Genomic DNA, 27,397 nt, shown 5'->3' with positions numbered 1-27,397 from the left:
CCGATGGTGAAAGGAGGCCACGAAGTCTAGTATCTCCTCCTAGTTCAGGAGCACCACGCGAGATAGACTCATAGGTGAAACCTCTTCGCGAACGAAAGGGTCCTGGCAGGCTCGACCTGGATGCCATGCGGTCCATTGGTTGGCAGCAGCTTCCACAGTACGCTTCACAAGTGCTCGTCAGAGAGGCGAGTAACAGATATGGCAGAGCCCTTTTCATGAATGTTGGAACTGAAAAGAATCATGCCCACCAAGAGTTCGAATGGAAGAGCTCAGTCATATTGCTAGTTGTGTGCAAAACAGTATCCACCGTACCAGTACGGCATATACCCCAGCAGTAGTACAGTACCAATAGAGCCCTTTCAAGTGATACAGAATGCTAGCTACCTACGGTACCTACCAGGTAACTGAGCAGCACCATGCCTCGCTTCGGCGGATTCTGGCCCCCAAATTCATTGTGACGGCTGCCCAATTTCTGCAACGGCCGTTTAGGAACAAAATAGACATCTGTAGGGTTCGACATGCAATGCAGTGCCGCACTGAAGTGGCTGTGTTGTTGGCTCTTTGGGACCAGGGACTCTTGCAGCTTGAATACTACCAGGTACTACGTTGTACTCCGGCAGGGTCTAGGAAATGCCTACCACTGCAGTGCGCGGTTGCTACCTGCCTGGGAGGTACATGTACCTACTGTACAGTATCCTGCGGCCCTACTGTAAGCCAACTGCTAATGACCTACTAGTAGGCTGCGGTGGCTGCGGGCGGGAGAACATTGGACTGCCAGGGACTAGAATGGGTGCCAATCACAAGGGACACAGGCTGCATTGGTGCCTGTTAAGTGCCTGTTAAGTGCCTGTGGCGCCTGTGTTTGCTGCCGGAACCTAACAGTCCGCTCGCCTGTGCACCAGGTTCGCCGTTCTTTTACTGGCTCAGCGTTGCCGAACATCCACCACGTCCTCACCATCGTCGTGTGCTATGGATGGTTCCTGGCGCCAACCGAGCATCACCACTGGCATCACCCACAGCTTGAACCATGTCCAGCACCGGAGCTGCTCGACCACTGCATGGGGTATGTATGGTTTGCAGTCTGCCCACTGAAAATTCACCGTCACATTGCTAACAGGCACTCTGCAGATGCAGATACTGATACTGATGCCATCCCCGGACAGACGAAAAAAACTTTCCTTGTCAGTTATCCATCCTCCCTCTTCTGCTCTTGTCTCCCTCCAGGCGAAGATTGTGCGGAGAGACTAGAAAAGCTGGATACCGTTTCCATCACGGCCAGTAGAGTGTCCTTCTACCACTGGCGCGGTGCACTGAGACAATTCCGTCCACGGACGGTGCAATCCGCGCCCCTCGGCCTCCATCTCCACCAGACCAACACCAACCCTAACTTGACGACCTCTCTCCCTCCGTACAGCAGGGTAAATAGGTAATCTCCCCTTCTTCGTCTCCGATCGACACTCCCTCTCCGTTTCACACTATTCCTCTCGCTCCCTGGGATTGCCGGATCTGGTGTAGGACTTCGATTCCTGAGTTCAACAAGCGCTTGGCCACGGGGCCGTCCCGGCGAAGAGAGGACTTCTTCCCCTGGGAACAAGCTCTGGTAGCATTGAACCCACAAGCCGTCTTCTATCCGCCGTCAGAGACCCATTAACTTGGTGTCTTGCATTTCAAACACCCATGACTGCTCTCCACCAGCATCCAAGCTTTCGGTCGCCTTTATCCGCAATATTCACCAACCTCGAGGATCAACATAGGCAGTGTCAATTATCCCGCGATGAGGCGCGGTGCCTGATCATATCAACCTAAACCTGGGACCCTATAGTCATGGACAGCCGGTCCACCAGATATCGATCGCTCGACTCCAAGGCTGCCGTGGCATCTTCCCTGACACGGGATAGACATAACTCAGCGCCCAACGTTGACAGCCGACGGAAAGATCAGCATTCCCGCCGCCCATCAGCCACTTCCAGACCCTCTGATGCCGGTCATCGCGGCTCCAAGTCCCGTTCTCGCGGAGCCACACTAGCATCGCCGGAGCGAAAGCCCACAGCAAGGCAGTCCGGTCGACAGTCTTCCTCAGATTTGTCACCTGAGTCCAGGCTAGCCACTAAGGTATGTTCTGTACTTTCCATATGCCGCAATCTTGCTCGTGGCTCCTAACACCACCCTCACCTTTCTCTCATCGCTCTCTTGATTATGACCCGTATTGATTCATGTCTCCATCTCAGCCACCTAAAAGTGACCTCAAGCCGTCAATCAATCTTGTGGTGATTGGCCCTCATAATTGCGGCAAAAGCTCCTTTATTCGAAGTGTAGTACCCGAAGAAGGTTCTTCGTCTTCCACATTGATAACTGTCAAGAACCAGTCATATCGTGTACAATTCATCGAACTTGCGCTCGAGGATGTCGACTACAATAGCAGCCGGAGGATAGAATGGCCTTCCTTCTGGAAGGGTACAGCGTATCCGCAGGTGGACGGAGTATTTTGTCTCTACGACGTTTCCGATAAGGAAAGCGTCGCTGACATCCCTACAGCTTTGAGTAAGTGCTGACCAGCCACGAACACCTCGAAGTCCGTTTCATTCTACGCAGCAACTTACTGATGATGCCACTCCCTTACCAGCATCTATGACAAACAGTGGACTGCCTTGTATGCTGCTTGCTTCCAAGTGCGACGTGAAGCAGGACTCTCGTCAAATCGACCCGAAGTTTCATGAGCAAATCCGCCGTAATCTCGCCAACGTTGCGATTGCGGAGATATCTAGTACATCCCCAGAGAGTGCGAAACTCTGCCTGCTGGCCATGCTGGACCGGGTTGTGACTTCTAACCGAGGTGAGTGATACCATGATGGGCTCCACCAACTTCCGAGTTGAGGCTCTGCGGCTCATTGCTTCTCTATCTGTTACTCTATCTGCACTGGGTGCCTCGCTTGCCAACCGTCCAGCCAGGACAAGCAAGTCCAGTGCGCCTTTATCGTCCTTTGCGTTGATGGCAACGGTCGTTCTTTCCCACCACTTAAATGTTCATAGTAGCATGCAGTGCCAGTGCTTCGCTAACCACGGTCGCTGCACCAGTTCTATCGAGCGCCGCACATGCCGTTGCCCCAGCTGGGGCTTCCCAACGAGTTGCCTCTCGGGATCACTCGCCGAAGAAAAGCAGAAGTCGCAGCCGGTCGAACAGCCGCTTGCAGACGTCGAAATCGAAAGAGTTCCTCCTGAACCTCTCGACCCGGCCAGCTGTCATTGAGTCGGCCGACGAAGAAAGCGAAGCGTCGCCTGTGGAAGATGTAGGCTCAAATGGTAGAAGGACGAAGCTACGATTGGACACTTCAGCAGCTTCCAGGTCCCAAGGTCGACCTACAGAACCTCACACACCTGTCTCATCCGGTGACTATACTAACAAAATCACATCACCTACGGGGCCTTCGACCTCGGTCGTCCCCGAAACCCCAGACTCTTACTATGTGAAGTCTATGCTCCGTCCAGCTGAAACCCCCGATAATCGAGCCTATCAGACATTCCTTAATATGGAGGAGGATCCGAGCGACCCCTCCCCACGTACGGAAGTTGACGACTCGAAGCCCTTCGGAAATGCATTGGCAAAATTGTCGCTTGATGAGAACAAACAAGAGTCTGGCGTACACTTCAAGGAGCTTGTCGAAAGACTGCTGATGCTTCCGGCTAACAAAGCACAGTCGAAATTTGTGCCCTCTTTCCTCTGTCTGTACCGCGCATTTGCGACTCCTCAACAACTACTCGTTGCCATCATCGACCAGTTCATGAAGCTTGAGCAGAGCAAAATGGTCCATTTCACCAAGGTCGCCGAGATGCTTCGGTACCTTCAAGTGCTGGGTCAGTGGACCGCCAACTATCCTGGTGACTTTGCCCCAGGCCCAGCTCGTGACATTGCCGTTCCCTTTGTGCAAAGTATCGAAAAGAGCAAAGTGTTTGCCCCGGCTGCACGCGAGATCAGCAATAATCTAGACACCATGATCCCGGATGAAGACGCGGACTGGGCGTATTCTGACAGCACCAGCACACCGAGCGGTAAAAGTAAAAAGGCCGCGACACCTCTACCGTCGACGAAGAACGAAAAACTTGCTCAGGCGAGCCAGAGATCTCATAAAGACGATACCGACAGTGGAGACGATGGTGACTCGTCCGCACCAGAGTCAAATGCGCTGTCGTCTTCCTCGAGCCTGATCAAGTCCAGCAACACATCGAGCCAATCGTATACCAATTACATGCAATTGCAGAATGCGAAAATCCAAGCCGAGAAGTACAAGGTGATACCTCATATTCGTCTGAGCAAGCTGCAATGGCACCAATTCATGGAGACTCCGGTCGAAGAGACCGCCCTCGAAATCACCCGCATTGACTGGACCATGCTTTCTGCCATCAGGCCGCGGGACTTTGTCCGACATGTGTCTCTCTCTGCTAAAGATAAGAGGAAGTCTCGCGGGTCCGACAATATCACTGCCATGGTGAAACATTTCAATCATCTTGCATTGTTTGTTTCTGGTATGATATTGCTGCGAGATAAACCGAAACACCGAGCGAGAGCCCTGGAAAAATTCATGGCATTGGCGTGGAAAGTACGGCAACTGAACAACTACAATTCTTTGGGTGCAATAGTGGCAGGCATCACCGGTCATGAAGTCGCTCGTCTTGCTGCTACACACGAACTGATATCGCCTGAAGTGCACAAGCAGTTCCTTCGTTTGACGATTCTGATGGGCCTCTCGAAATCGCACGCTGCGTATCGAATGGCTTGGGAGAATTCGGCGCATGAGCGGATCCCTTTCCTACCGCTGGTGCGTCAAGATCTTACCATGGCCGCTTCGGCGAACCCGACATTCATTGGCGCCAACATCAATTGGAAGAAGTTTGAGATCATGGGTGAGGTGATTGTCGGACTCCAGAGGTGTCTAGAGGAGCCGTATACCTTTCCGCCACGAACCTCGCGCACTGAGGAGACCATTAAGATGATCTTGGAGACAAAGATTGTCGAAGAAAGCGAGGTATGAGAAATGAGTCTTGTGTACCATTTGCTTTTTGCTGACTATCACTGCAGGACTCTGCGGACCCGCGCAGCGAATTATACGATCGAAGTGTACAGGTTGAGCCACAAGCTGTCGTTGATACAAAGAAGAAGTTTGACTGGTTACGACGTTGATGACACAAAATTTAGCGTTGGATTGGATGAGAAAAACAATATACCAACCTTGTGGAATTAGAAAAAGGATTAGAATCAAGGAAAATGGTCCCTCGAGGGATAGAAGACCAGCTCTTGTTTGGAGATTTGGTCGAAAAGTGTGCTCGACATGATTGGTGTCGAGCATGTTACGGGTCATGATTTACGACAATAAAAGATGTATGGGTGACATGTTTGGACAACTGAAGATTTCGGCGGTTCACTGGGGTTGAGAAAGAATCGATGCGTTTGAGTTTTAAGGTTTGCGTCGCCTCTTGCAGGTGTCTTTGCTCTAGCCGGGGCAAAAAGTCTGGAAGATACAACAGTATTTGAAGAAGGTGCCAATTGCCTGTTATCCATGCCTCAAAGATCTAGTTGCGAGCGTATCAAGTCTAATACCCAGGAGATTTGCGACGGACATCTAGGATACCATAGGATTGTAACGAGCTGGTCTGGCAGGTTGATTTGCGCAACTACAGTACCCACGGTAGCTGCTTACCTTTGCATGGATCCCAGTGTGAACACTGCATCTGTTTGAGAGATGAACTCGAATACTCGGCCTAGTGAAGGTGACTTTTTGACAGTTTTCTAGCTCACCAACGTACATATATACTCACAACGACACCTAGAACGTGAACCACTGGCCCTGCAAGAACAGAACACCACATCAATCATCAGCTCTACTATTCATTGTGACTCCAACAGTACTACTAGTAGTATCTACCCTGTCGTGGCGTGCCGTGCCGTGCCATGCCGGCCCAGCTTGCCTCGGACTGCAGTTGCCTACATCTCACCTCTTCCACTACCAAGGCATCCCCCGTGCCTCAGGTGGGCCGGCTTGTTTTCTCCTATTTTCTGCTTTTCGTCCCCTTGCCTGTTGTCACCAACCCACAAAAATCCTCTCCTTACGCCAGACCGGTCGAACAGAGTCACTCATGAAGTCGCCGGAAGTGCATCGTTGCTGTCTTTTTTGTTTTGTTTCGACATGGGCGGCGGCAATTGGCGTCGGCATCGGCAAGCAGCACCGGCAACCTTTCTGTGTCTCTTCTTTTCCGTGACCTTAACAGTACTAGCACTGATACGGCGGTGGCCGTGCTTGTTCTTTACAACAAAGCCGAGAGAATCGAAGGAGCCAGTCCCGCTTCATCAGTCCTAACTGAAACCTTGACAGTGACGCCAGACTTGGCCGAATAGGCCATTTTGATGAGGGCGGCGACTCGGCCACCCGTGACGGATTTGCCGTACAGTTTAAGGGCGTGGGTGGTGTTGGAAAGAACAACATCGGTACCTTCGAGGGGTTGCAAACTCAGAGTCTGGGCGAGTTGCTCGGTAGCGTCTGCGACAAAAAAGGTCAGCCGTTTCATCCCTCCCAATGCAAGTTCTGCGAATGACAAAGTGGTGGTAACTTACCTGCTAGACTCTTAATGGACGACAGTTGTAAAGTTTCACTTGCTTCCTCGCCATTTGCACCAGTTCCCTCCCAGATATGGTCGAAACTGCCGGCAAAGGCGGGCAAGACATAATCGGCGCCGGTCAACTCGAGGTTTTCGACTTCGTATTCATCTTCATACCCACTTTCTTCCGCTTCTCCTGTGGTCGGGTCGATTTCCTTGCTTGTAAACTTCAAAACGTTGGAGAAGGTCGTGATGGGGAAGGATTTCTCGCCGCCGGTCTTTTTAAATGCAACATACACCACGCCGGGCTCGTTGGTCTTCAAGGCTGGTGCGGGGATGATGAACTCTTCCTCTAGTGTGGGCTCCTCGTCGTCCTCGGAGGGAGTGGTCAGCACCGTCACGTTCTCCAGCACGGTCTGGTCGAGCGTGTTCTTGATGTCATATTGAATGACGATGTTCTCCTTGAAGATGTGCTTGACGGCACCAACCACGTACTCGGTCTCACTCTCGGTAAGTTCCACCACGGGACTGGATTTGAGCACTGGGCCATATGCGGCAAGCTCGGGTATTCTGGAGAAAATTTGAGTGTACTTCTGCGCGGCCGCGGCAGCCGATGCCGGCGCCTCGCCTGCGGCTCCATTGGCCCCCTTCTGTTTCGTGGGTCCTGTGCTTGGGGCCTTGAGGGTGGGTGTGGCAGTCGTGAGTTTCTTTGTTCGTTCTTCGGCAAGCGCCTGTTCCTGAGACACCACGGGAACCTCGGTGATGTCGAAAGGCTTGCTGAAGACAGCCTTGTCGTCGGCCGTGACATACAGAACGAGCTTGTGTTCGAAGGTAGACAGAGAGAACATCGAGTCGTTCTTGATAAACCGCTCCGCAATCTCGTCATCCTCTTGCATCAACCGCAGATTGAGCGCTGCCCTATCCCGCACCTCGTCATCGGTGTCGTCAAGACATCTTCTCAAAAGGACTGAAACACTCTTCTTGACCTCGGGATCTTTCTGGCCGACGCCAAACTTGGCAAGTGCAGTGACTGCTGCCGCTCGAACCAGCGCATTCTCCAGGACCACTCGGTTGTAGATGTAGCGAATGTATTTCGTCGGCTGGGGAGTTTTCGGACCTTCCACCCCAATGAGATGTAGGATGCGAACAGCCAGTTTTGTGAATTCACAATCTTCGATGAACTCGCACAAGTGCGACAATGTCTCCTCTTTGCTTCCGGGCACAAACTTGATCAGGTCAAACATGCTCTCAACGACGGCGCGTTTGAACTCATAGCCACCCTCATCTCGCAGGATGCCACTCAAGAAGGTGAGCATACCGGCTTGCTTGCTAGGGAACTTCATGCACAGTGTTCGGATTGCTTCGACAATTGTAATCTTGAACTCGTCTGTAATCTCGGCCATGAAACCGGATATCTGTTTCATGAGGCGATCGACGCTGGCCTCATTTCCGGTCTTGAGAAGCGTGGTGATGGCGAACGTGGCAATCGATCTGTTGCTGTTGGAAATCAAGGCTTCAATATCAGGGTTTGCCGAGTGGACAGCTTGGGGCTTGAACGAAGCAAAAGCATGGAGAATCCGGATGGCTGCGAACTTGGTGACGGCCCTTGGAGAAGTCAGGAAAGACTGCAAGACGTGGATTGCCTGAGCAGCCTCGGCGTCGGTGACATCGGGCATATTGCAGATGGCCTTTGCGGCCTCGAAGTTGACCATCTCGCTCTTGTGGCGTAGCCAACCGTCGAGCATCTGCATCATGGGTTTCCGGAGTCCCGGGTCCTCTTCTGCCAGTCTGGCGGCCAAACGCACCAGCATCATCACTCCTGCAGGGCTCTTGACCGCCCCGGCTGCGCCGTACTGCTGGACCATTTTAACCAACGCCATTCTGTCGTGTGACCGCATCTGATACAGGAGACCGATGGCATGGTATTGGTTCATGTAATTCGTGTTTGCCGCCGCAAGCGAGTGAGAGGACCCGGTCGAGAAGCTGAGAAAGCCACCCCCTGATTTCGACGAGGATGCCGCTTCTTGCGTCTCGCTTTGCCATCTTCGCACAACATCTCGGGCAATGGGAAGTAGGTGATATGAGGATACCAGGGCCGCCGAAGATACAGCGGGAGACTTGTCCACGATCGCGGTCTTGATCAATCGTTCAATCCCTTGGACGGTGGTCGCGTCAATGATTCGGCAGAGGGCACGGATGGCATTCGCCTTGTAGACAATGTCACTCCCCACGGTCATGTCCTTCATGATAATGCTCGTCGACATGATGACATCCTCGGCCGTATGTGCCAGCTCTTTCAGGATCAGATAGACCATTTGACGCAAGGACGGATCCTTGTTCTGGAACAGTTTCGAGATGCCGAAAAACAGAGTCGTGGCTTCGTTGGTTGGGAACTTCTCCCCCGTAAAGAGGAGGACGGCAATCTTGGTAAGGAGGGTTCGACATTTTCGCGGAGATATGGGGGATGAGTTGAACAATCGAGCTGAAGCGTGGTCAATGAGTGAAATGTGAGGGGAGCGGGAGTGCTCAGGGATGTGCAGTAATACCGTCTTGAAATACTGATGTGCGGTCCAGCTTGAAGCCGGCATGCTCCGCGTCCTCGTCCTTCTTTGCGTAACTCATTGTGACTGTGCTGTGAGTAGGATCAACCTGTTCAAGTTGTCGCAGTCAGGTCAGGGTGAAAGAGTGTGGCCCAGGGCACTGGCACCGCGATAAACTCGGACGTGTCTTGCACTGCACTACCGCAGGATCATGTCGCGAAGAACATGGATGGGAAATAAAGGTCCGTACAGGTCGTTAGCCACTGTTTGGAAGTAGTAGAATACCAATTGGCAAAGGCCGTCAATAGGTCGGAGTTGACTGCAGTGGGAGTTCAGTTACAGTAGAACGTGTCCTCGCCAAATAATTGTCGCTGTCTGGCCAGTAGCAATTGAACTGGCAGTTTGAGTGCCGCGCAGTGGGCTGCGTCTGCGTTTGCGGGCTTCAAGTCCAACTCGAGCTCAGGAGCCAATGCTCACCAGCCACAGAATCAACAGCCACATTGTGGCTGCAACAGACGGTTCCCATCTTCCGCCTGGAGCCTCTCTACAACGTACATCACCTGGCCTGTTCCAACTTCTTCAATCTATAAAGCACGCTCTGTCCACAGACACGATAGTCCTCTTACATTTTATTTGATCCGTTCTATCTACCATTCTCATCATGGACATGCCAGTCAATGTCCCCGTGGACAACCCCAACGCCGACACAGAATGGTAGGCAGTACCCTTCCTTGTCTTGCCCACTAATACCCTTACCCTTCTTCACACCGCACCAATCCCTAACCAATATTATACTACTATAGGAACGACATCTTACGCAAACATGGAATCATCCCAGAAAAGCCCAAGGATCCCGAACCCATGATCCAAGAGGCCCTTCTGGAAGCCGTGCAAAAAGCCCACGAGAACCGCCTCGAGGACAAAGACCTCGACGAACTCCACGAGCTCGAGGACGAAGAGGACGAAGAATTCCTGGAGCAGTACAGGAAACGTCGTCTGGCCGAACTCTCCAGTCTTCAGAAGAAGAGTGTCTATGGCCAGGTCTTCCCACTCCAAAAACCAGATTATGCCCGAGACGTGACCGAGGAGAGCAACAAGGCCTATGTGCTGGTCAATCTCACTTCTTCTCTAGGCACCAATGTAGAATCAAGGGTTCTTTCCGAACTCTGGAGACAGGCGGCTGCCAAATTCGGCGATGTCAAGTTCTGCGAGATCCGCGCGAATCTCTGCATTGAGGGATATCCGGAGAAAAATACCCCGACTATCCTGATCTACAAGGATGGAGATATCAAGCGGCAATTGGTCACGCTTAGAGAATTGAACGGACCAAAAACTAGTCTAAAGGACATTGAAAATGTCCTTGTTGAAGTGGGCGCCATCAAGGAAAACGACATGAGGCTCAAACGACGAGAGGACAGTGACGATGAAAACTACGGCAGCAACAGTAAAAATCCTGCCGGTGGTGATGACGATGACGATGATGATTGGGATTGAGAGGTCGGCTCGACCCCGTTAGTTCCTGTTATTGCTATGGCAAGCTGAGGCAGTGCGCGACCATCTGAGCTATAACCATGTGCAAGCAGCGGCCAGCACCGAGCAGATCGGCGACGTATTATTGCCCAACAGACCAACCGACCATGCAGTGCTATACAAGGAGTTGGTGTATTCTTATGCACTCCATTTGCTGGCACTGGCCGCTGCTCTGTTGCGTGATGATTCCCCAAAATCTGGCTTCAAGCATCGCCTGACCACTCTGGAATCTCCTGAGATGTCAGGTCAGGGGTAACTTGGGCATTCTGTGCAGAAAGCGAGTCTCCAAGATATAATATCCAAACCCTCAGCATGGTCTTCAGACCGCTCCAAGAGACCACCACCACCTACTTGTCGAGCACTAACGACCCGCGGGGGCCCATAAGGGTGGAGGAGGGCTCGTTCGCCGTGACTTGCTGCTTTGCAGCAAGCCTGTCATCCCCTGCATGTCCTCTCCTGGCCGATTGGCCTCGGATTCGACTTTCTTGATAGTCGAGGATATGGGTCTTCCTGAAACCTTGCCAGGCAAAGTACAAGACGCCATCCAGGTTTCCCCGAGAGTTCTGTTTTCTTGAAGAAGAGGTGCACTGGAGGTTTGCCATGAACATTGGGGCAAGTTGCTGTCATACCCATGCCTTGGATTAGAACGTACAGTATGTCCTGGACACAATTGGACTTTCAAGTGCCTGTGCTCATTATTGCTAGCGCACTGCAAATGGATTGACATGACGGGCTGGAGGTGCTTCTGTAAGACCCCTTCTGTGGATTTCCCCGAAGCCGGGCTTCAACGCGGTGATGTTCCTTGTAGGATGTATGGAGGAAGCGATACTCGGTTTTCGAGAACGTCAACGCCGGAATGTTGGTAGGTTTAAACGCTCGTACATGGTGGAGATAACCCAGAAATGTTCGCAACCTGTAGAAGTACTAGTAGCCCAGAATTCGCAGCGCCGATGGTTGTTATATTCTGTCCATGGACAGGAAAGGTCGACACTGGATCATATCAATTCATCGCGTCCGCCAGCAGCGGCACTTTCAACAATTGCTTTTTGGACGTCGGCTTCCAAGAAGACGGGACCGCGACCATCGCATCGGGCCTTTTTCTTCAAGCGCTCGCAGACATCACCGACCTCGACCAGGCCGTTGCGAACGAGTTCGTTGGCCTGGATATAATCCCAAGTGGCTCCGGCACTGAGGACTCGCTCGCCCGTCTCGCCGTCAACGGCGACGATGGTTCGAAAAGTGTCAGACAACGCGACTTTGTGCCCATTTTCGAGGCCCGGGGTTGTGACTCCCGAGGATCCAGCCTTGGGAGGACGACGATCAGTGGGCACGAACCTCAACGGGCCGACCATTTCATCGGGTTGTAATGGCCCAAAAGGCGTCGACCCCGAGCCACTGGAGACGGAGACAGAACCGGAAGTCGCGCGAAGGATTTCGTTCTCGGTCGTCATCCTGGCCAGTTCGCGCCGTAGCCGTTCGTTCTCGCCGTTCAAGGCGGCCGTCTGTTCCTGTAGACTGCTGAGTTTGGCCTCGACGTCTTTGAGATGTCTTTCCTTTCGTTCTCGAAACGCCCGTTGACTGTTTGATTTCAAAAATAGAAGTGAGCAAGGCTTGTCCCGGGGTTTCTGCTTGCTTGGGCGTTCTAGACTCACGCTGCTCTGTTTTGCGCTTTCCTTCTGCTTTGTTGGGTGGACATGATAGCGGCATCTTTCTCGTCGCTGCTGCTCCGGCCCATAGGGGTGTCGTCCATGTTCATTTCCGCGCCTTGGGTGGTTTCCATCTCTGTCTCGGGTAAAGATGTGCTCGACTCGAGCCGGAGCCTCGGCTCGTTGGGCTGGGGTTGGACGGGCGCATGGTGTGACTGCGCGAGAAAGGTAGAGGGATCGTAGAGGAAGTTCTGCTGGAATGCTGCAAACGGTTCATCGTACTGGTTCTGCGATCACTGTCAGAGCCCTGGCAAGAGCAAGATGAAACAGGTACCTGCACGCTACTTACGGTACCAGGCGCAGTGATCTGGAACTCGTCCGGCTGATCGTCCTGCGACTGCGCTAGACCGAGGAATGGATACGGTTGAGGTGCGGATGTAAAGTATGAGAAGTCCATGATGAGAGGATCAGGTAATGAGGTAGTATGACATGTGTCGTGCAAGGAAAGACAACCAGGGCGTACCACCGCCGGTCTGGTCTCACACCGACAGCGCTGCAGTGGCTGTTATGTACGACGTATAGAAGTAGTAGGGACGGGAGTCGACCATCGATGGCATGTTCCAACTCTTCCCGTCTAGAATTAGCAATTGGCCGGCCTGAAGTCCTGCAAGCGCCCACTGCAGTGAGCACCCACGTGGGTGACCGTGATTGATCGAGACTCGAGAAGATACCTTAACTCGGGGAGACGGCAAACCCCCTCTTGCTTTTTGCCGGACAAATATCAGAATATCAGAGCTGGGAACGAAGTTAAAAAGAGCCAGGACGCTCTGATGAGTTGGTTAATTGTTGGTTCGTTACTTCGGGCGCACCGCGCCCTAAGCACCAGATCAGTGCCTACCGTACCTTATAGATGACACAACCTGAATTGACTCGGAGGACCGACGAAGTACTAAATTAGTACGGTAGTGAACTGTATGGACTTTTGATAGCGGTATGCTCTACAACTAGTAGTAGTACTTTGTGTCTCTGTTCGCTGATCGACGACAGGCGGATCCGTTGATGCAGGGGAACATGCGCTGGCCGCGGACGGCCAAACTCCGCAGTGGAAGGATCGCACTGTAGCAGTATAGGCCAAACTTGGACAGCCAAACAACTGTGTTCCATACAGTAGCACTTGCAGGGAGCCTCCTTAGCCCCCAGGGCATGTATGCGTGAAAGAGTAATAACTCCTTGCAGTCAGCACAAGGTAGACTACTGTACAATTTTACTGTACCCACCATTACCAAAAGTACACTGATTGTCTGATACCAGCTCAGCTATCTTATAGCCCATGCACATGGTGGTGATGAAGCCGCACAACCTGCATACTATATCCCGATGCAGGCTTCCAAAGCTCACCGTTTACCAGTCTCTGGGCTCAAGCGGTCGGCCCCGACATACTTGACTTGACTTGAATCATACAACCAGCCAAGTCTTCACTCACTGTCAACCACTCGGATGGAGGGCATCCAACGCTATAAGGTCAGAACACCAGCCGCTGCACGTCTCCATCAGATATCGAACCCCGTTCTCTTGAACATGTCGAAGCGCAACGACCGGCCGGAGAAGTACTAGTGTGCAAGTCACTCTATTCGATTCTATTGATTCTGTTCTCGAATGAGCGCCATGTGGCAGCGACATGACAGGAAGGACAACAACACGAGACTATCCTGTCCATATTTCCCTTGTCAGGCAGTGACCATCTCGCTTGGCCCAGCGTCCAGTATCTGCTGAGAAACAAGCCTCTGCCGTCGTGTTTTCAGGTAGAAATAGTACTCGGTCGGTGGAAGCTATCAAGATATAATGCACATGCAGTGCACATTCACAAACGGGATGGGCAAGAGAGCATGGTCCCTACATCATGGACACAATCATTCATTCATCAGGAGGGGCACGCGGGCCGACCATCCAGTCCTCCAGCGCCAGCCATTCACTCCAGGTGCGTTCAGCGGCCTGAAGCTCGTCGTCGGTGGGGGCATACAGTGGACGCATGAACGGCACGGTTTCCAGAGGTAGCATATCATAGTCACGCTTGACCGAAGCCCAGCCGCCGCTCTTGGCCGCAAAGAGGTAATTCCGCCTCTCCTGTTCGTGCTGCGGACCCACGCCGGCCTTCCAGTCATCGCCGAAGAAACCGTGCAATACTTGCGGCACATCCATGCCGGTGACCACGAGCCTCCGTACATATGGAACCAGGGAGACGGCGGACGCTGCTGCCTTTGCCGCAGCGACCACTGATGCTGACTCCGAGGTGGCGGTGCGCGACGAGGAGACGTCTTTTTTGTCGAGTCTCGACTTCCCACTTGACGAACCTGTTGTGTAAAAAACCGGACTAGGTTGTCTTTGAAACGGCAACAAGATATTAATAAACGATGCAAAGGCCTGGACTAACGGTTCGTGCTGAGCATAGTCGATAAAGTACTTTTGGCAGCTCTTGTATTTGGGGAACCACTCGATGATGTCGAACTGCGGCCCTTCCGGGGCTTTGCCCCTACCGCTGGATGATGACTCGGACGGGCTGTTGATGCCCGTGAAGTGCGCGTCGCGCAGGGACCGGAGGCCGAAATTGTCCTCGGACGACGAGGATGATGCCATGTGCTCGAGTCTGGCCGGGCAGCAGCAGGCTGCCACTACTCGTATGCCAGCCACAAAGTTTCCCTTTGTGTTAAGAGGTCGTTTGACGTAGAGTGACCGGTCGCCAACTGCAGTGATGACAGACGAGGCTCACACATGAGGGCTGTCTAGGCTCTCGATTTCTCATGGGGACAACATGAAGAGGACTTGGAGCACAGCATCGGCTGCTGGATGGCGGTGTCAAGAAATCAAGCAGAGTTCGTTCACGCTTGGCTCAAACGAAATTGCTCATTTCTTGGTCCTCTCTATCTTTCTTGCTCGATAATTTAGTGTCCAGACGAGGTGTGCAATGCTGCTTGCAGTGAAGCGGTGAAGAAAAAGATGCGTTCGGGAGCACAAGCCTGTGCGAGGTGATGGATCGCAATGTATTGCCTAGCTTTTCGTCTTGCGGCGCTGGACGTCTGGCTTTGTATTCCAGTGGAAAGCAAAGCAAGGATAACAAACGATCCTTGCTCGTCGCGATATCACGTTCAGTACAACAATAGTGAAGTTGAGGGTGTAGGTGGTAAGGCCGGCGGATTGATGAAAAGGTTTCTGCAAGTACTGTCGAGAATTCTGATGCACCGTCGAAAGCTGGCGAAAAGGACGTGTCAATGCCTCCCCAGATAAGAGAACTGATAGATGACCGGGCTGACAGTTCGCTTATATAGATGAAATTATGTTCAAGCGGTGGGAAAAAATCAATGAGGCTGGTAGACGAAGTTCAGCTCAAAGGTTGGCAAATGCATGTAGTAACTTTTGAGTAATTCCGTTCAATATCCGCCGGTTCAGGTTGGCACGGACCGGAGTCTGAGTCCTCAACTTGGACGTCAGCTCGCATCATATCTCCAGTTCACCATCAATTATAAGAAATACCTGGTACTTTACCGACTGTACAGTGGCATCACACCACCTGAACAGAGGTATTACTGACAACGCTGGCCCGTTTCGACACATTGCATAAGGTAACAGGGAGCTGACCCTAATTGTCCATCGCGACCAACACCACCTACAACATTGTATTCGAAGTCCTCACCAGAGCCGGCCCCCTGCTACCAGTACAGTCCAATCCGACAATGGCACCAAATTCTTTCTCCGTATCAACTCGCCTCCCCCTCCCCAACGGGCTATCAATCCCCCAGATCCAACTCGGCGTCTACCTAATGAGCGGACGCGAAGCCAAATCCGCCGTCCAATATGCCCTCGAAGCCGGCTACAGAGGCATCGACAGCGCCCAAATGTACCGCAACGAGCGCGAATGCGGACAAGCAATCCAATCCTTTTTGTCCAACAACCCTTCCATCAAACGCGAAGACATCTTCTTCACTTCCAAGCTCGCATCCAACTCCACCAGCTACGAAGTAGCCCGTCGATCAATCAAGCAATCCGTCCAGACCTGTGGACTCGGATACATAGATTTGTTCCTCCTGCACAGCCCCTATGGGGGAAAAAAGGCCCGCCTTGCTTCCTGGAAAGCCGTTGAAGACGCCATCCAGGACGGCGAGGTGAAAATCGGCGGCGTGAGCAATTTCGGCGTCAAGCATTTGGACGAGCTGATGGCGTCGCAACCGCGTGTTAAGCCCGCTATCAATCAGATCGAAGTGCACCCGTTCAACACGCGCACGAATATCGTCGAAGCGTGTCGCAAATATGGTATCCTGGTTGAAGCCTTTGCGCCGCTCGCAAGGGCCTTGCGCAAGAATCATCCTACTATCGTCGCGCTGGCCAAAAAGTATAATTGTACATGGGCCCAGCTGATGGTCAGATGGAGTCTTCAGCATGGGTATATTGCTTTGCCTAAGAGTGTTAACAGAGACAGAATCAAGTCCAATTCCGACATTGGCCATTTTGAAATCAGCCACGAGGATATGGATGTCTTGGATGGTCTGGATGAGTATCTGGTGACTGATTGGGATCCGGTTGACACGGACTAGATCTATCTACCCTCTACGATTACTACTAAAAACAGCGACACCAAATGGCATTGCATTGATATCATTGCTCTCAAAGAAAAGAAATTCTATGATTGACGAGTGAAAGACCGGGAATAATCTGTTTGTCATCATTCAATGGTTTCGTTAATTCGTCAAATGTGCACCCATCTGGCCATGGCACTATGCCAATTGTTCGTTCCCGTCTTGATCATGATCATGAGCACGTTCCTTAGGTTTTCAACCTGACCCGAGAGAAAATCATCATCAACATCCAGAGTTGAAGCTGATACTGAAAGCCCAATCGATATTCCACCAATGTCGTCAATCATGTAAAAGGAAATTCGTCTCATGGACTGTTCTCGTGTCCTGTATTTGCGTTTACTTTCCGTCTTGACCCCGGCCACCAATGCAACCCTCAGGTTTCATCTGCTGCTTTTCTTCTTTCGCCCATCAGGCCCCAACAAGCCATCCAGGAAGTTACCAAACATTTTCCCGGCAACCCCTCTACCGGCGAGAATCTCGTCCAGGCGGTCCGCAAGAGGGTCGTCACTTGGATCGGGTTTCCTGCGTCCGTGTTCGTCAAACCTTGGAGGTAGCTCCACCGTGGCATCAGAGTCCGAAGGGCTAGTAACACGTTCGAGCGGTGGCGCTCTGCGAGAAGATGCAGGTTCGTGGGACTGCCGTCGCCGATGATCCCTTCTCTTCGCTTCTGGCTCAGAGGAGCGCCTTCGATCTCCTCGCCTGTCTTCTACAGGCGTAGTGTCGGTGTCGTCTTCAGACTCGTACCCCCGAAAGTCATCGTGCCGATGTCTATGACGGTGGCGTTCGGGGATCGATGCCTCGGAATCCTCAGGTGCGCTGTCGTTTGTGATTGATATTTCAGGTTTGTCGGCGAATTGCACGCTCTTGCGACGAGACGACGGGGCTGGTTGAGATTGGGAACGTTGCGGGGACAACCCTCTGGTCGAAGAAGATACATGTTCGTCTCGGACAGGATCGTGTGACTTGAGAGGCGGATTTGCTGCTGTGTTCAAAGTCGAAGGGGAATGAGCCTTGGCGGATGGGGCAGACGGGTCAACACCGGCAGCACCTAGACCTATATAATGTGTCAACAGGATCCCTCAAAGACCCCTTTCGGAACCAAACAAGACCAAGAGGTACATAACTATGACGTACCATCGACATGGTTCAGGTCATTGGTAGTGGCAGGTACAGAAGAATCGCCATGCGGAGGAAGTGGCTCAGCACTCACATTTTCAGGCCCACGTGGTGCGTATGGATTGGCACCAGAACCATATGCGTCGTAGGGGGTGGTGGTTGGGGGTCCACCCGGTGGTGGAGGGGGAGGGTAAGACTGTGCAGGGTAAGAAGCTGCTGGTGGAGGTCCAGCTGACGGTGTCGATTGTTGCGGAGGATATTGCTGTGGGACGGAACCGGGAGGCGGAGGGAACTGGCTTGTTTGAGGATAGAAGCCCTGTTGAGAAGCATAAGGATCGCTGGCCGGAGGTGGTGGCGTCGGAGGATACGGTTGGGCCGGATTGTAATTGTCCTCGTAAGGATCACGGCCATATCCCTCTTCTTCACGACCTAGACATTGTTAGCTTGGATATGCGCAAACACAGGACTTATTCGCGGCTACTTACGTCTTCTTGCTTTTCGCTCTCGCTTCTCTTGTTTGCGTCTCTCATACTCTGATGCAGCAATTGCTCCAGCTCCGGCGGCTGCCGCCATGTTCGCCGCGTCTCGTGATGAACGTCTGCGACTGCTATGTTTGCTTCGGTCTGGAGAAGAGCTGGAACTGCGTGAGGACCTTCTGCCACCACGGTCACGGCTCAAACTTCGGCTCCGGCTACGACTTCTTGCTGCGCGTTGAGCGCCATATCCCGCGGCGGCACCCGCGGCCGCTGGAACCACGGCATTGGAGGCACCATAGTAGCCTTCTGCTGGCGGAGGTCGGCCGTAATAATCCGGACCAAAGTTGTTGCCATACATCGGACCATTTCCGTACTCGATCAGACCAGGATCGCTAAGTGCAGCGTCTCTTGGGCCGTCGTAGTATCCGTCAGATCTAGCTCTGCTCCTTGACCTGGAACGGGCACGGCGTTGTTCCTCCGCAATCTGTTTGGCCTCTTTTCTCGCCTTGTTTTTCTCGTATAAGCCCGCAAGGGCAGCACTGCCTAGACCTGCAGCAACCACTGGAAGTGCCTGTCTGACACGGCTGCGAGAACGTTCCTTGCCATCCCTCGCCCTCGATTTGCTTCTAGCTCTCTCTATCAGGCCAGCAACAACAGCACCCGCAGCACCGGCTTCAGCAATTCGCTTGTTGCGATGCTTGGGGTTGCGAGCATCGTCCGACGGAGCGGAGGGATCATCCTCAAGGCTCGAAATGGATTCCCTACGATGACGAGAGCGACTGCGCCGAGGCTCTTCAGCGCCTTTATTCAGCCGCTTGGAAGCAATCGTTGCCGCTGCGGCAAGTGCAGCAGCTCCAAGACCAACAGCGCCGAGAGTCTTCAACTTTGACGGAGATTCTGATCGAGACCTGCTGCGCCTGCGGGACCGTGATCGGGAACGTGAAGAATAACGGTCTCGCGAGCGATCGCGTGAACGGTGCCTGCTCTTGCTTCGATGGAGTGATCTAGCACGGTGGATGCCTTCTGCCGCAAGAGCCCCCAGTGCTCCCGCACCAATGTCACGGCCAACTCTACCGATTCCGTGAGAGGTCTCGCGGCCTTCCTTCTTCTTGTGGTTTCGAAGGAGCTCGGCGGCACCCACACCAGCGACAACTCCGGCTGCAAGGCTTTTGCGGCGATCAGGGCTGGGGCTTGCGTCTTCACGAGTCTCTTTGCGGACGTAGACAATGCTATCGTCGCTACTGTAATCACGGCCTCTTTGGCTCACCGAATCATGAGGACTGACAGAGCGTCGTCTGCTTCGCCGTTCATAGTAATCATCGTCGTCGTCACGACGTTCATCAATGCGTTCCCTAACCTTCTTCTCGTAGAAGAAGTCTTCTTCGCCGCGAGGGGTTGGCGGCCCTCTGCGGACAACGCTCCGTTCTTCATCGATGTCGGACTTGCGAACTATTTGGTAGTCGTCATCACGGACTTTCTCACGGATGATGATAGGCTCCTGTCGGATGATGATCGTCGCCGGCGGTGGTGGAGGAGGGACGAAGTACTCGGCGGTTCTGGTGTACCTCTGGAGATCACGGTCCTCATACGGACGAGGGGGAGCCACGACTTCATAGTCGTCACGGTAGCGTGTTTCGGAAATGCGCACATCGCGAGTTCGGTCATCATATCTTTGCGGCGGCGGTTCGTCGCGTTCGGTGGTCCTCCTGATTACCAGCTCTCTTTCAGCGACTGGCTCCTCACGCCAGCTATCGTAGGCGTAGTCTCTGCGCGGCTCTTCATCCCGCTCACGTCGGATGACCAGTTCACGCTCAGAGTAACGAGGATCTTCTCGACGGGGAGGCTCATCCACTTCGCGCTCGCGTCGGACTATCCGGGTTTCTTCCACACGCTCTCCTGCACGATCTGGGACAAACCGGCGGTCCCGACCACTGGTCGAGCGGGCATCTTCTTCTTTGACGACGTATCGCTTCACTGTTGTATAGCCGCCGTCTCTGCGGGACGATAATGAGGTTCGGGAGTCGTCATAACGCCCGCCATAGACAGAGCCCATCCTGGCCGGAAGTTGTGGGCCAGAGCGGTGCTGCGGGCAGATGTTGGCCTAAGCGGCGGCGGAAGGAGGAGGTTCGGATCGCGAGATAGCGCAGTTTAGGCTGACGGGATACTAGTAGGCAGGGCGGATTATCCAACTCTGCAAACGTCAAGTTCGAACACAATGTGATGCAGTTGTAGTGATGATGAACCTTCTTCGAGGGAGGGTAAGCGACGATAAGGTATCAGGAAGAGAAGAGGAACGAGAGCGATGGAAATGACGGTGGCAGGATGTTGAGCTGGCGGCTGCAGCAGGTGACCCGGTTTGGGGGCTGAGGGCAGCGTGAACTGCTGCTGAAGTGGCAGCTTGCGGCTACTGCGGCGGTACGACTACAGCCAGTGGCCGTCAGCAAGTTTAGTGAGGCTGTCAGTAGTGGGTGCCGGGATCACGGCGGGCAGGCAAGGAACGGGGCGAGTCGTGGCAGAACTTGGAACTGCTCCCACAACCGCCCTCTACTCACATGCATGCATCAAAGACGAGGTATCCAAGGTATGGACAGCAAATTCGATGAATCCAACGAAGGCGATGTAATTGCTTGGGCGGACCCGATTTCATGGTAGAAGCAGAAATTCACTCATGCGATGCTGCTTTGAAATGACGCCGTACTGCTCCCTGCACCACTTCCGAGTTTGCCTCTACTACGACACACGGATACTACTACAATGTTGTAGTATTGTCCCTTATCTACTGTGCCATGGTTCAAGAATACCGCAGCAGCTCAAGGAGTTCTTGCAGAAACCTTCTACCCAAGTTGAACGGGACAGTGCTACGACTATAGGCACCAACTGGAGGCCGCCTCGAAAATCCAATCAGGCCACCAGCAAGTGAGGTTCTGTCTGCCTTGCTGGTCCTAACTAGGTATATTCCCTTCTACAGGCACAGCTCCCCGCAGAGAAGCCAGATATGCAGAGGCCAGCATCCGGTCACCAAGAACTTCTAGATACCTACTTGGTATACAATGTACAAGCAATGCAGCAACTTGATATGAAGCAGATTCTCCGGCATGCCTGAGCACCCGTGGCACCGTCGGAAGCAGTTATCTCACAAGCTGCTGTTCGGCCTCGCTCTATGAAGACACTGACTGTGAAAGGAAAAGTATGTAACTGATTGTCGCACGGGACAGGCGCGCTGAATGACCTCTCGCAAACTCGCGAGCCCTTTTCCGACTCCTGCTGCTTCTCATCGTCTTGCCAATCTCGCCCGCAAATGTAGCCAAGTATACTCACGATCCCAACGCCTTTTTCTTTCCACGGTCTTGAGGTATCTAAGTCGTTATGCCTCCGTGGTAGGTAGGCTCTGCTGATTTCACAAACAAAATTCGTCCACGTCGTAATTTGCATCTTGGTTCGGTCTCCTTCCATCTTACATTTTCTCGCCGACTTCATCGCCGTTCGGCAAGACATGCACACGACTTCCTATCTTCGCAGACCTTGTCCTGGAACTCAGAGGGAGCTGATATTTTATCACCCCTCGAACGATGAGATCAAAATCATGCTGTAGAACTCTCTCCCACCGAGCTGACCCTCCTTCCTCAGTCTTATTGCCTGGCTTGGCCAGCCGAATTTCACCCACAGAGGAGGTGAAAGTCCGTCGAAGAGGGGACGCCTCGAATACCAATGGGGAGTCAAATTCCAAGATCCTCCCCAACAGCATTTTCTGCGTGCCAGATTCGGGATCATCGATAGGATCGGTGCCCTTGTCCACCCCGTCATGCGTACGCCAGGGGGGCCAGGAGACAGAAGAGACCCCGTCATCGAGCCGGTTGGCCCATCGGAGGACTGCTCTGTCGTTTTTCTTGTCTGGCCCTATGCCGACATAAGGACTTTCCGCAAACAAGTTCACATCCAGCTCATTGACGGTGATGGCGAAGAGGTTCATGTTGATTGCCTCTACGTGCAAGTCTAACATTAGTTCTTGTTCCGAGGCAAGAACATTTTGAATGTGTTTGACATATACATCCGCCAGCGGTCGGTTGAGTGCCATCACAAACGCTGCAATGCCGACACAGACGAGCACAACAATAAACCCCAGAAAAATACAACTCCCATATCGCCCACAACAGCCCCGGTCATAGTCGTCACTCAAGTCAATCCGCCGGAGTGCTGTACTGTACGGCCGGCGACTGTGCCTGGCACGATTGATGCGCACCGATCCCACTAGAGGAGCACGTTCATCGTCGGCAGCATCATCGTATGCGTCGAATGGTTCGCCCTTCCGGGGAGCGCCTGGCAGTCGGCCATTGGATATCCGAGGGCTATTGGGCCTTGAGAATCGGGAAAGGTTGTTGGTCGAAGCTCGCGGAGAGTTGGCCTTACTACCTTGTGTAAAAGGTGAGTCGGCGTCGAAAATGGAAGCATGGTGGGGCCGGCCATGCCTGCTGATATGGTGATGACGAGGCGTTGAACTCGCGGTCCGTTGATTTGCTCTACCATCCGCGCCAGACTCACCATCTAGATGATTGTTGTAAGCGCTATTGGAAAACTTCATGCTCTTTTTGCCCGCTATAGCATGGCTGCCACTTCGAACGCCATGCTTGTTGCGAATCCCCAATTGATCTTGACTTGCCAACGAAGTGGCACTTGGAGTTCGAGAATGATGTCGGCTGGGCCGGTTATCTGGTGGATTAGACTCATACACAAAAGTCTCGTCGGAATCGGAAGAGTCAGCTTCATCGACGGCACTAGCAACCTTGGCCTCGAACAAATCGGCTTTGGAGGTGACAGTGCCTGCATGCAGCGATGGTGCCTTCCGAGCTGACTTTTTCTTGTCCTTTTTCGGCCTGATTGTCTCATTGCTGGGTTTGGTCCTGACACTGCCGTTCCCGTCCCTGCCAGAGGTACCCCGGTCCGGATTCAACAACTGAGGGATCGACGCGACGGTCTCGGTTTCAACGGTCATAGTCCTAGGGGGTTCGGTGGTGGGTTTGTTTTTGGCACTGGAGAGGCTGGTGAAAGATCGCTTTGCCAGTTCAGAGGGAGGACGGGAGCCACTTGGAGCTCTTGATCTGCGTCCACTTTCCACTTTACTTGCTCCCACCCTAGAGCTGCCATCGCCACCACTAGTTTCGCCATCCTTGTTGGGGTGAGTCCCAGGCCGTCCATCGGCTGGTTGATCGAGTTTCTGCACTTCGATATTGCGGTCGGACGCGGATGTGGCCACCGGCCCAATCGAGGGAGTGGACGGAACACTGCTCTCAGCAACAGTCTCCAGGGCGCCTCCACTTGCACTGGGTCCGCGGCCAGATGCTCGTACCGTAGACTGTGAGGGTGTCAAATCTTGACCGTCGGCGACGTGCATGGCGGCGGTCTGCTCGGGGCCGGAGACGGCGGCCAGCCTTTTCATTGATGTATTTGACTGCTTATGCTCAAGGTCATTTCTTTTCGCACCTTGTTGCCTTGCTCCCGGTTTTGCGGGTGGAGGGGATTTCAATCGGGGTGAGGTAGGCCAGGAAGGCGAGTTCTGGCCGGATCGGAGCTGTCTATTGTCGGAGGACCGAGCGCTTTCGGGCATGCAATCGACGCTGGTCGGTTGTAATACGCTTCTCTGTGCCGATAGGGCCCTTTGAACTGCGGCGGCTGAGGGAACAGTGCTTTGCAATCCAGCAGCACTGGTATTCCGAGTCGGGCTGAATTCCTGACTGTTCTTGCGGGACCAGGCGAGTTGGGGAATGGCGGAGACGCTGCGAGAATTGCGGGTGGGAGAGGCTTTGTGAGACGCAGATGAAGTATTGGAACTGTTTGCTCCTCCCCCGGAAATATTATTATTTGGTAGTTGTTCCGACATGTCTTCAGAATGCGCTGTAGTCTTCTTGAACTCCTCCAAGCCGAGTGGTCCGAATGACGCTAATCGACCAATTCACTTGCAAGGATCATCGCGAAAAAGCGAGAGGGCAGATAACGAGAGGGTCAGAGGTATTTCCGCGGGGAGAGGCGTACGGCGAGGATATCTGATCGAGCAGTGAGGTCGTTGTGGCGTATAGTGTTAAGGGCGTGGAGAGACGGGTGAACTGGTTGCTTGCTATACAGATCGGAACATGGGGATCGGGGGCGAGCCATGGAAGGTGGAGATCGAGTGGGACATCAGTCTTGGGTTCGAAACAAGGTAGTATGCAAGACAATGGAGGATACAGGCCGAGTAAACCAGGTCTATAAGGGAAATAAGCGGCGGTGATATTGTGAACAATGGGTAGAATATGGAAGTCGTGGAGGTTGTGGCGTTGGTTGTGGTTCAAGTTGATGATGATGGTTGAGGAACGGATTGGCGCAGGAGAAACGATGGAGGGCTTGGGAAACCCCTGACAGACCGGCTACTACTAGTAGTTGCCTGATGCTATGGACAAAGGGCAAAATGGCCATTTTACGGGGAAACGGCCCTGCAGAGCGTCATCTGGGCTGTTTTCGCCTCTATACCGTACCGTGCTAGGCACATTATAGTATGTGGCTTGCTCCCTTGCTACTGTATCCGAGCGAGTTTAGGTATCGCGCTCCGGCGCACTCAACCCCTTGCCGCTTGGTAGTGACCGCCTTTGGAATGCCTCTCAGTCCCCAATCAGGCCTGGAGAGCCCCTGCACTCCGTACTATTTAGTGCCTAACGCATTAACTAGCCACTCCCCCCCTTTCGACGGCCAACGTGGCATCAATCTGCTGGCCATTCCCATTGCATCCTGACTGCCTGTGCCGCACCTCCACCACCATCATCGGCATTCTGATTCCTTCCGGCATCCAGCAGTCCAACCACAAGTCTCACTGGCTTCTGTCAAGCCACCGGCCAAAAAGTCCACTATTACTGGCCAGTCACGGATGCTGACTCCGCGCCTCGTAAGCCTCGTCCTGGCTCAGATTTCACAATAGTGCACGGGTGCAAGATAATTTCTCCAAGGCCGAGTCTTTTTCATCATAACGACCTCTAGGCGAGCCAAAACGAGCAAAGGCAAATCAAAAGAGAAAGAGATTGTAGTGCACAAGAAGTTACGCGTTCATAATGGCTTCTAAAAGCAGACAATCATACTCCCAGAGAGCGGAAGAACATTCCAGCCCATTGATGAAGAAGCTGTTTGGCATCGCCGAAACCAAAAAGACCAACGTCGTTCTATCTGCAGACTTGACGACCACGAAAGAGTTGCTCGAGATCGCTGACCGTAAGTGGATTATGCCAGTCTTATCCTTTTCCGCGCACGTAGCAGATAGACCGTTGCGAAGGGTCGGTCACCACTGATAGCTATATGGCACGAATCTGACTTCTCTGGCCTTCACCCTAGGCCTTGGACCGTATATTGCTGTCCTAAAGACGCATATCGATATCATCTCGGATTTTGGGCCGGCGACCATTGAGGGGTTAACTCAACTTGCCCATCGTCACAACTTCCTTCTCTTTGAAGATCGCAAATTCATTGATATCGGCAACACCGTCCAGAAGCAATACAGAGGGGGGGCATTGCGGATCTACGAGTGGGCTCATATTATTAACGCCAGCATTCTGGCTGGCGAGGGAATCATTCAAGCTCTGGACCAGACGATCCATGAAGGTGATGAGCCAGAACGGGGTATTCTGATCCTGGCGGAAATGACCTCAAAAGGATCCCTAGCGGTAGGAGAGTATACCCGGGCGTCGGTTGAGATTGCAAGAAAGTATCCTCGGAGTGTCCTAGGTTTCGTCGCAACCAAGGAACTATCCAGCCATTCGCCTGATGCTGCTCCCAATGAAGATTTTGTGGTCTTCACAACTGGAGTTAATCTGTCGAGCAAAGGCGATGCTCTTGGTCAACAATACCAAACTCCTACAACAGCAATGGCGGGTGGCTCTGATTTTCTGATCGCAGGGCGAGGTATCTATGCTGCAGCAGACCCAGTGTCCGCAGTCAAAGAATATCAGAAGGCAGGATGGGACGCCTATCTACGGAGAACGACATCGGCGAGCGAGTAGTTTGGTCCGGAAACATGCTACTGTCAAATGTCCGTCCCGGCAGGACGGTGCTACAGCCACATTCCGCCACGCGGCAATGATGTGCTGCTCGTGTCCGGAGTGGCAGGAGTTCCGCCTCTCGGCTATGCAAGCCTTCCTGGGTTGTCGCATTGACTCCCCCAGTGTGGTACTTGGCTTCCCAAGCAGCTGAGACCGTCACTGGCAGGGTAACATGGTATTTGGGTGCTCAATGCAAGGCTGGTCCAGCTGCGGGTACGGAGGTTGCTGCTGATATGGCATGCAGTGGCGCCTCCTGACGCCTTCTAGTACGTCGAGCATTGTCTGCCAGTGTCCTGCACAATAAGGACGCCGAGGACGCAGGAACGGCTATTATATGATCATTAGAGGCGTTCCCGTGCACAGCTGGTCAGTAGTTCGCTGGAACAAGCGCATCTTTGTCACGCTGGAGCCGAGAAATTGGCTAGTAGTTGGCGACAATCTCGGCTAAGGCCACCGCTTAATTAACATAATATGCAAGGGACATATTGATACAGGCCAGAAGGAGCCGAGTTACCGTATTTCGGGATTCAGCAATCATCAACTGTTACAGTAGAATTGATTGGATCCATTTTGCCCCCTTTTCCGGAATTATACCCTGCTACGATGAGCACTGAGAGGGGCCTGATAGTAGTACAACGTTGTACAATCATTGTTGGCCGGAACTGCGAACTGCAAAAATGCGCGCTCAAGGGTCGAATTTCTGGTGATTTGCAGCGGGGAAACGGGACTTTCCAAGCGGCTCCTGATGTGGCCCGAGTAGCTCGGAGCCCGGCGTCATCGCATTTCGCGGACCAACTGCCAGTCACAGTCGCAGTGCAC

At 53.1% G+C, this 27,397-nt stretch overlaps 9 protein-coding genes across 9 annotated transcripts; 4 read left to right on the top strand and 5 right to left on the bottom strand.

Annotated features, from left to right (window-relative positions):
• Positions 1-1,113: 1,113 nt before the first annotated feature.
• Positions 1,114-5,889, top strand: HMPREF1120_07476 (rap guanine nucleotide exchange factor (GEF) 4). The gene is made up of 5 exons (XM_009161701.1): positions 1,114-2,112; positions 2,229-2,541; positions 2,624-2,833; positions 3,076-5,021; positions 5,075-5,889. Exons 1-5 carry the CDS (start codon positions 1,825-1,827, stop codon positions 5,174-5,176), a joined length of 2,859 nt encoding a protein of 952 aa, XP_009159949.1. The 5' UTR covers positions 1,114-1,824; the 3' UTR covers positions 5,177-5,889.
• A 408-nt stretch (positions 5,890-6,297) lies between these two features.
• Positions 6,298-9,176, bottom strand: HMPREF1120_07475 (uncharacterized protein; the record flags this gene model as incomplete). Its single annotated transcript, XM_009161700.1, has 2 exons — positions 6,298-6,530; positions 6,605-9,176. 2 exons carry the CDS (start codon positions 9,174-9,176, stop codon positions 6,298-6,300), a joined length of 2,805 nt encoding a protein of 934 aa, XP_009159948.1.
• Positions 9,177-9,672: 496 nt separating this feature from the next.
• On the top strand, positions 9,673-11,872 carry HMPREF1120_07474 (uncharacterized protein). The gene is made up of 2 exons (XM_009161699.1): positions 9,673-9,842; positions 9,932-11,872. The coding sequence occupies exons 1-2, from the start codon at positions 9,790-9,792 to the stop codon at positions 10,620-10,622; spliced, it is 744 nt and encodes a 247-aa protein (XP_009159947.1). The 5' UTR covers positions 9,673-9,789; the 3' UTR covers positions 10,623-11,872.
• On the bottom strand, positions 11,654-12,761 carry HMPREF1120_07473 (uncharacterized protein; the record flags this gene model as incomplete). Its single annotated transcript, XM_009161698.1, has 3 exons — positions 11,654-12,236; positions 12,311-12,591; positions 12,654-12,761. The coding sequence occupies 3 exons, from the start codon at positions 12,759-12,761 to the stop codon at positions 11,654-11,656; spliced, it is 972 nt and encodes a 323-aa protein (XP_009159946.1).
• Positions 12,762-14,218: 1,457 nt separating this feature from the next.
• Positions 14,219-14,938, bottom strand: HMPREF1120_07472 (uncharacterized protein; the record flags this gene model as incomplete). Its single annotated transcript, XM_009161697.1, has 1 exon — positions 14,219-14,938. One exon carries the CDS (start codon positions 14,936-14,938, stop codon positions 14,219-14,221), a length of 720 nt encoding a protein of 239 aa, XP_009159945.1.
• Positions 14,939-15,743: 805 nt separating this feature from the next.
• HMPREF1120_07471 (alcohol dehydrogenase (NADP+)) lies at positions 15,744-17,205 on the top strand. The gene has a single exon (XM_009161696.1). The coding sequence runs from the start codon at positions 16,033-16,035 to the stop codon at positions 16,888-16,890; it is 858 nt and encodes a 285-aa protein (XP_009159944.1). The 5' UTR covers positions 15,744-16,032; the 3' UTR covers positions 16,891-17,205.
• Positions 17,206-17,312: 107 nt separating this feature from the next.
• On the bottom strand, positions 17,313-20,577 carry HMPREF1120_07470 (uncharacterized protein; the record flags this gene model as incomplete). Its single annotated transcript, XM_009161695.1, has 3 exons — positions 17,313-17,986; positions 18,067-18,477; positions 18,534-20,577. The coding sequence occupies 3 exons, from the start codon at positions 20,575-20,577 to the stop codon at positions 17,313-17,315; spliced, it is 3,129 nt and encodes a 1,042-aa protein (XP_009159943.1).
• Positions 20,578-21,978: 1,401 nt separating this feature from the next.
• HMPREF1120_07469 (uncharacterized protein) lies at positions 21,979-24,399 on the bottom strand (the record flags this gene model as incomplete). The annotated part of the gene is made up of 1 exon (XM_009161694.1): positions 21,979-24,399. The coding sequence occupies one exon, from the start codon at positions 24,397-24,399 to the stop codon at positions 21,979-21,981; it is 2,421 nt and encodes an 806-aa protein (XP_009159942.1).
• Positions 24,400-24,439: 40 nt separating this feature from the next.
• HMPREF1120_07468 (orotidine 5'-phosphate decarboxylase) lies at positions 24,440-27,202 on the top strand. Its single transcript, XM_009161693.1, has 2 exons — positions 24,440-25,754; positions 25,875-27,202. The coding sequence occupies exons 1-2, from the start codon at positions 25,598-25,600 to the stop codon at positions 26,537-26,539; spliced, it is 822 nt and encodes a 273-aa protein (XP_009159941.1). The 5' UTR covers positions 24,440-25,597; the 3' UTR covers positions 26,540-27,202.
• The last annotated feature ends 195 nt before the right edge of the window (positions 27,203-27,397 follow it).

Source organism: Exophiala dermatitidis (assembly GCF_000230625.1).
Source record: "Exophiala dermatitidis NIH/UT8656 unplaced genomic scaffold supercont1.6, whole genome shotgun sequence".
In the NCBI taxonomy this organism is placed as follows: domain Eukaryota; kingdom Fungi; phylum Ascomycota; class Eurotiomycetes; order Chaetothyriales; family Herpotrichiellaceae; genus Exophiala; species Exophiala dermatitidis.
Note: the sequence above shows the minus strand (reverse complement) of the source record. Positions and strands in the feature narration are given on the sequence as shown.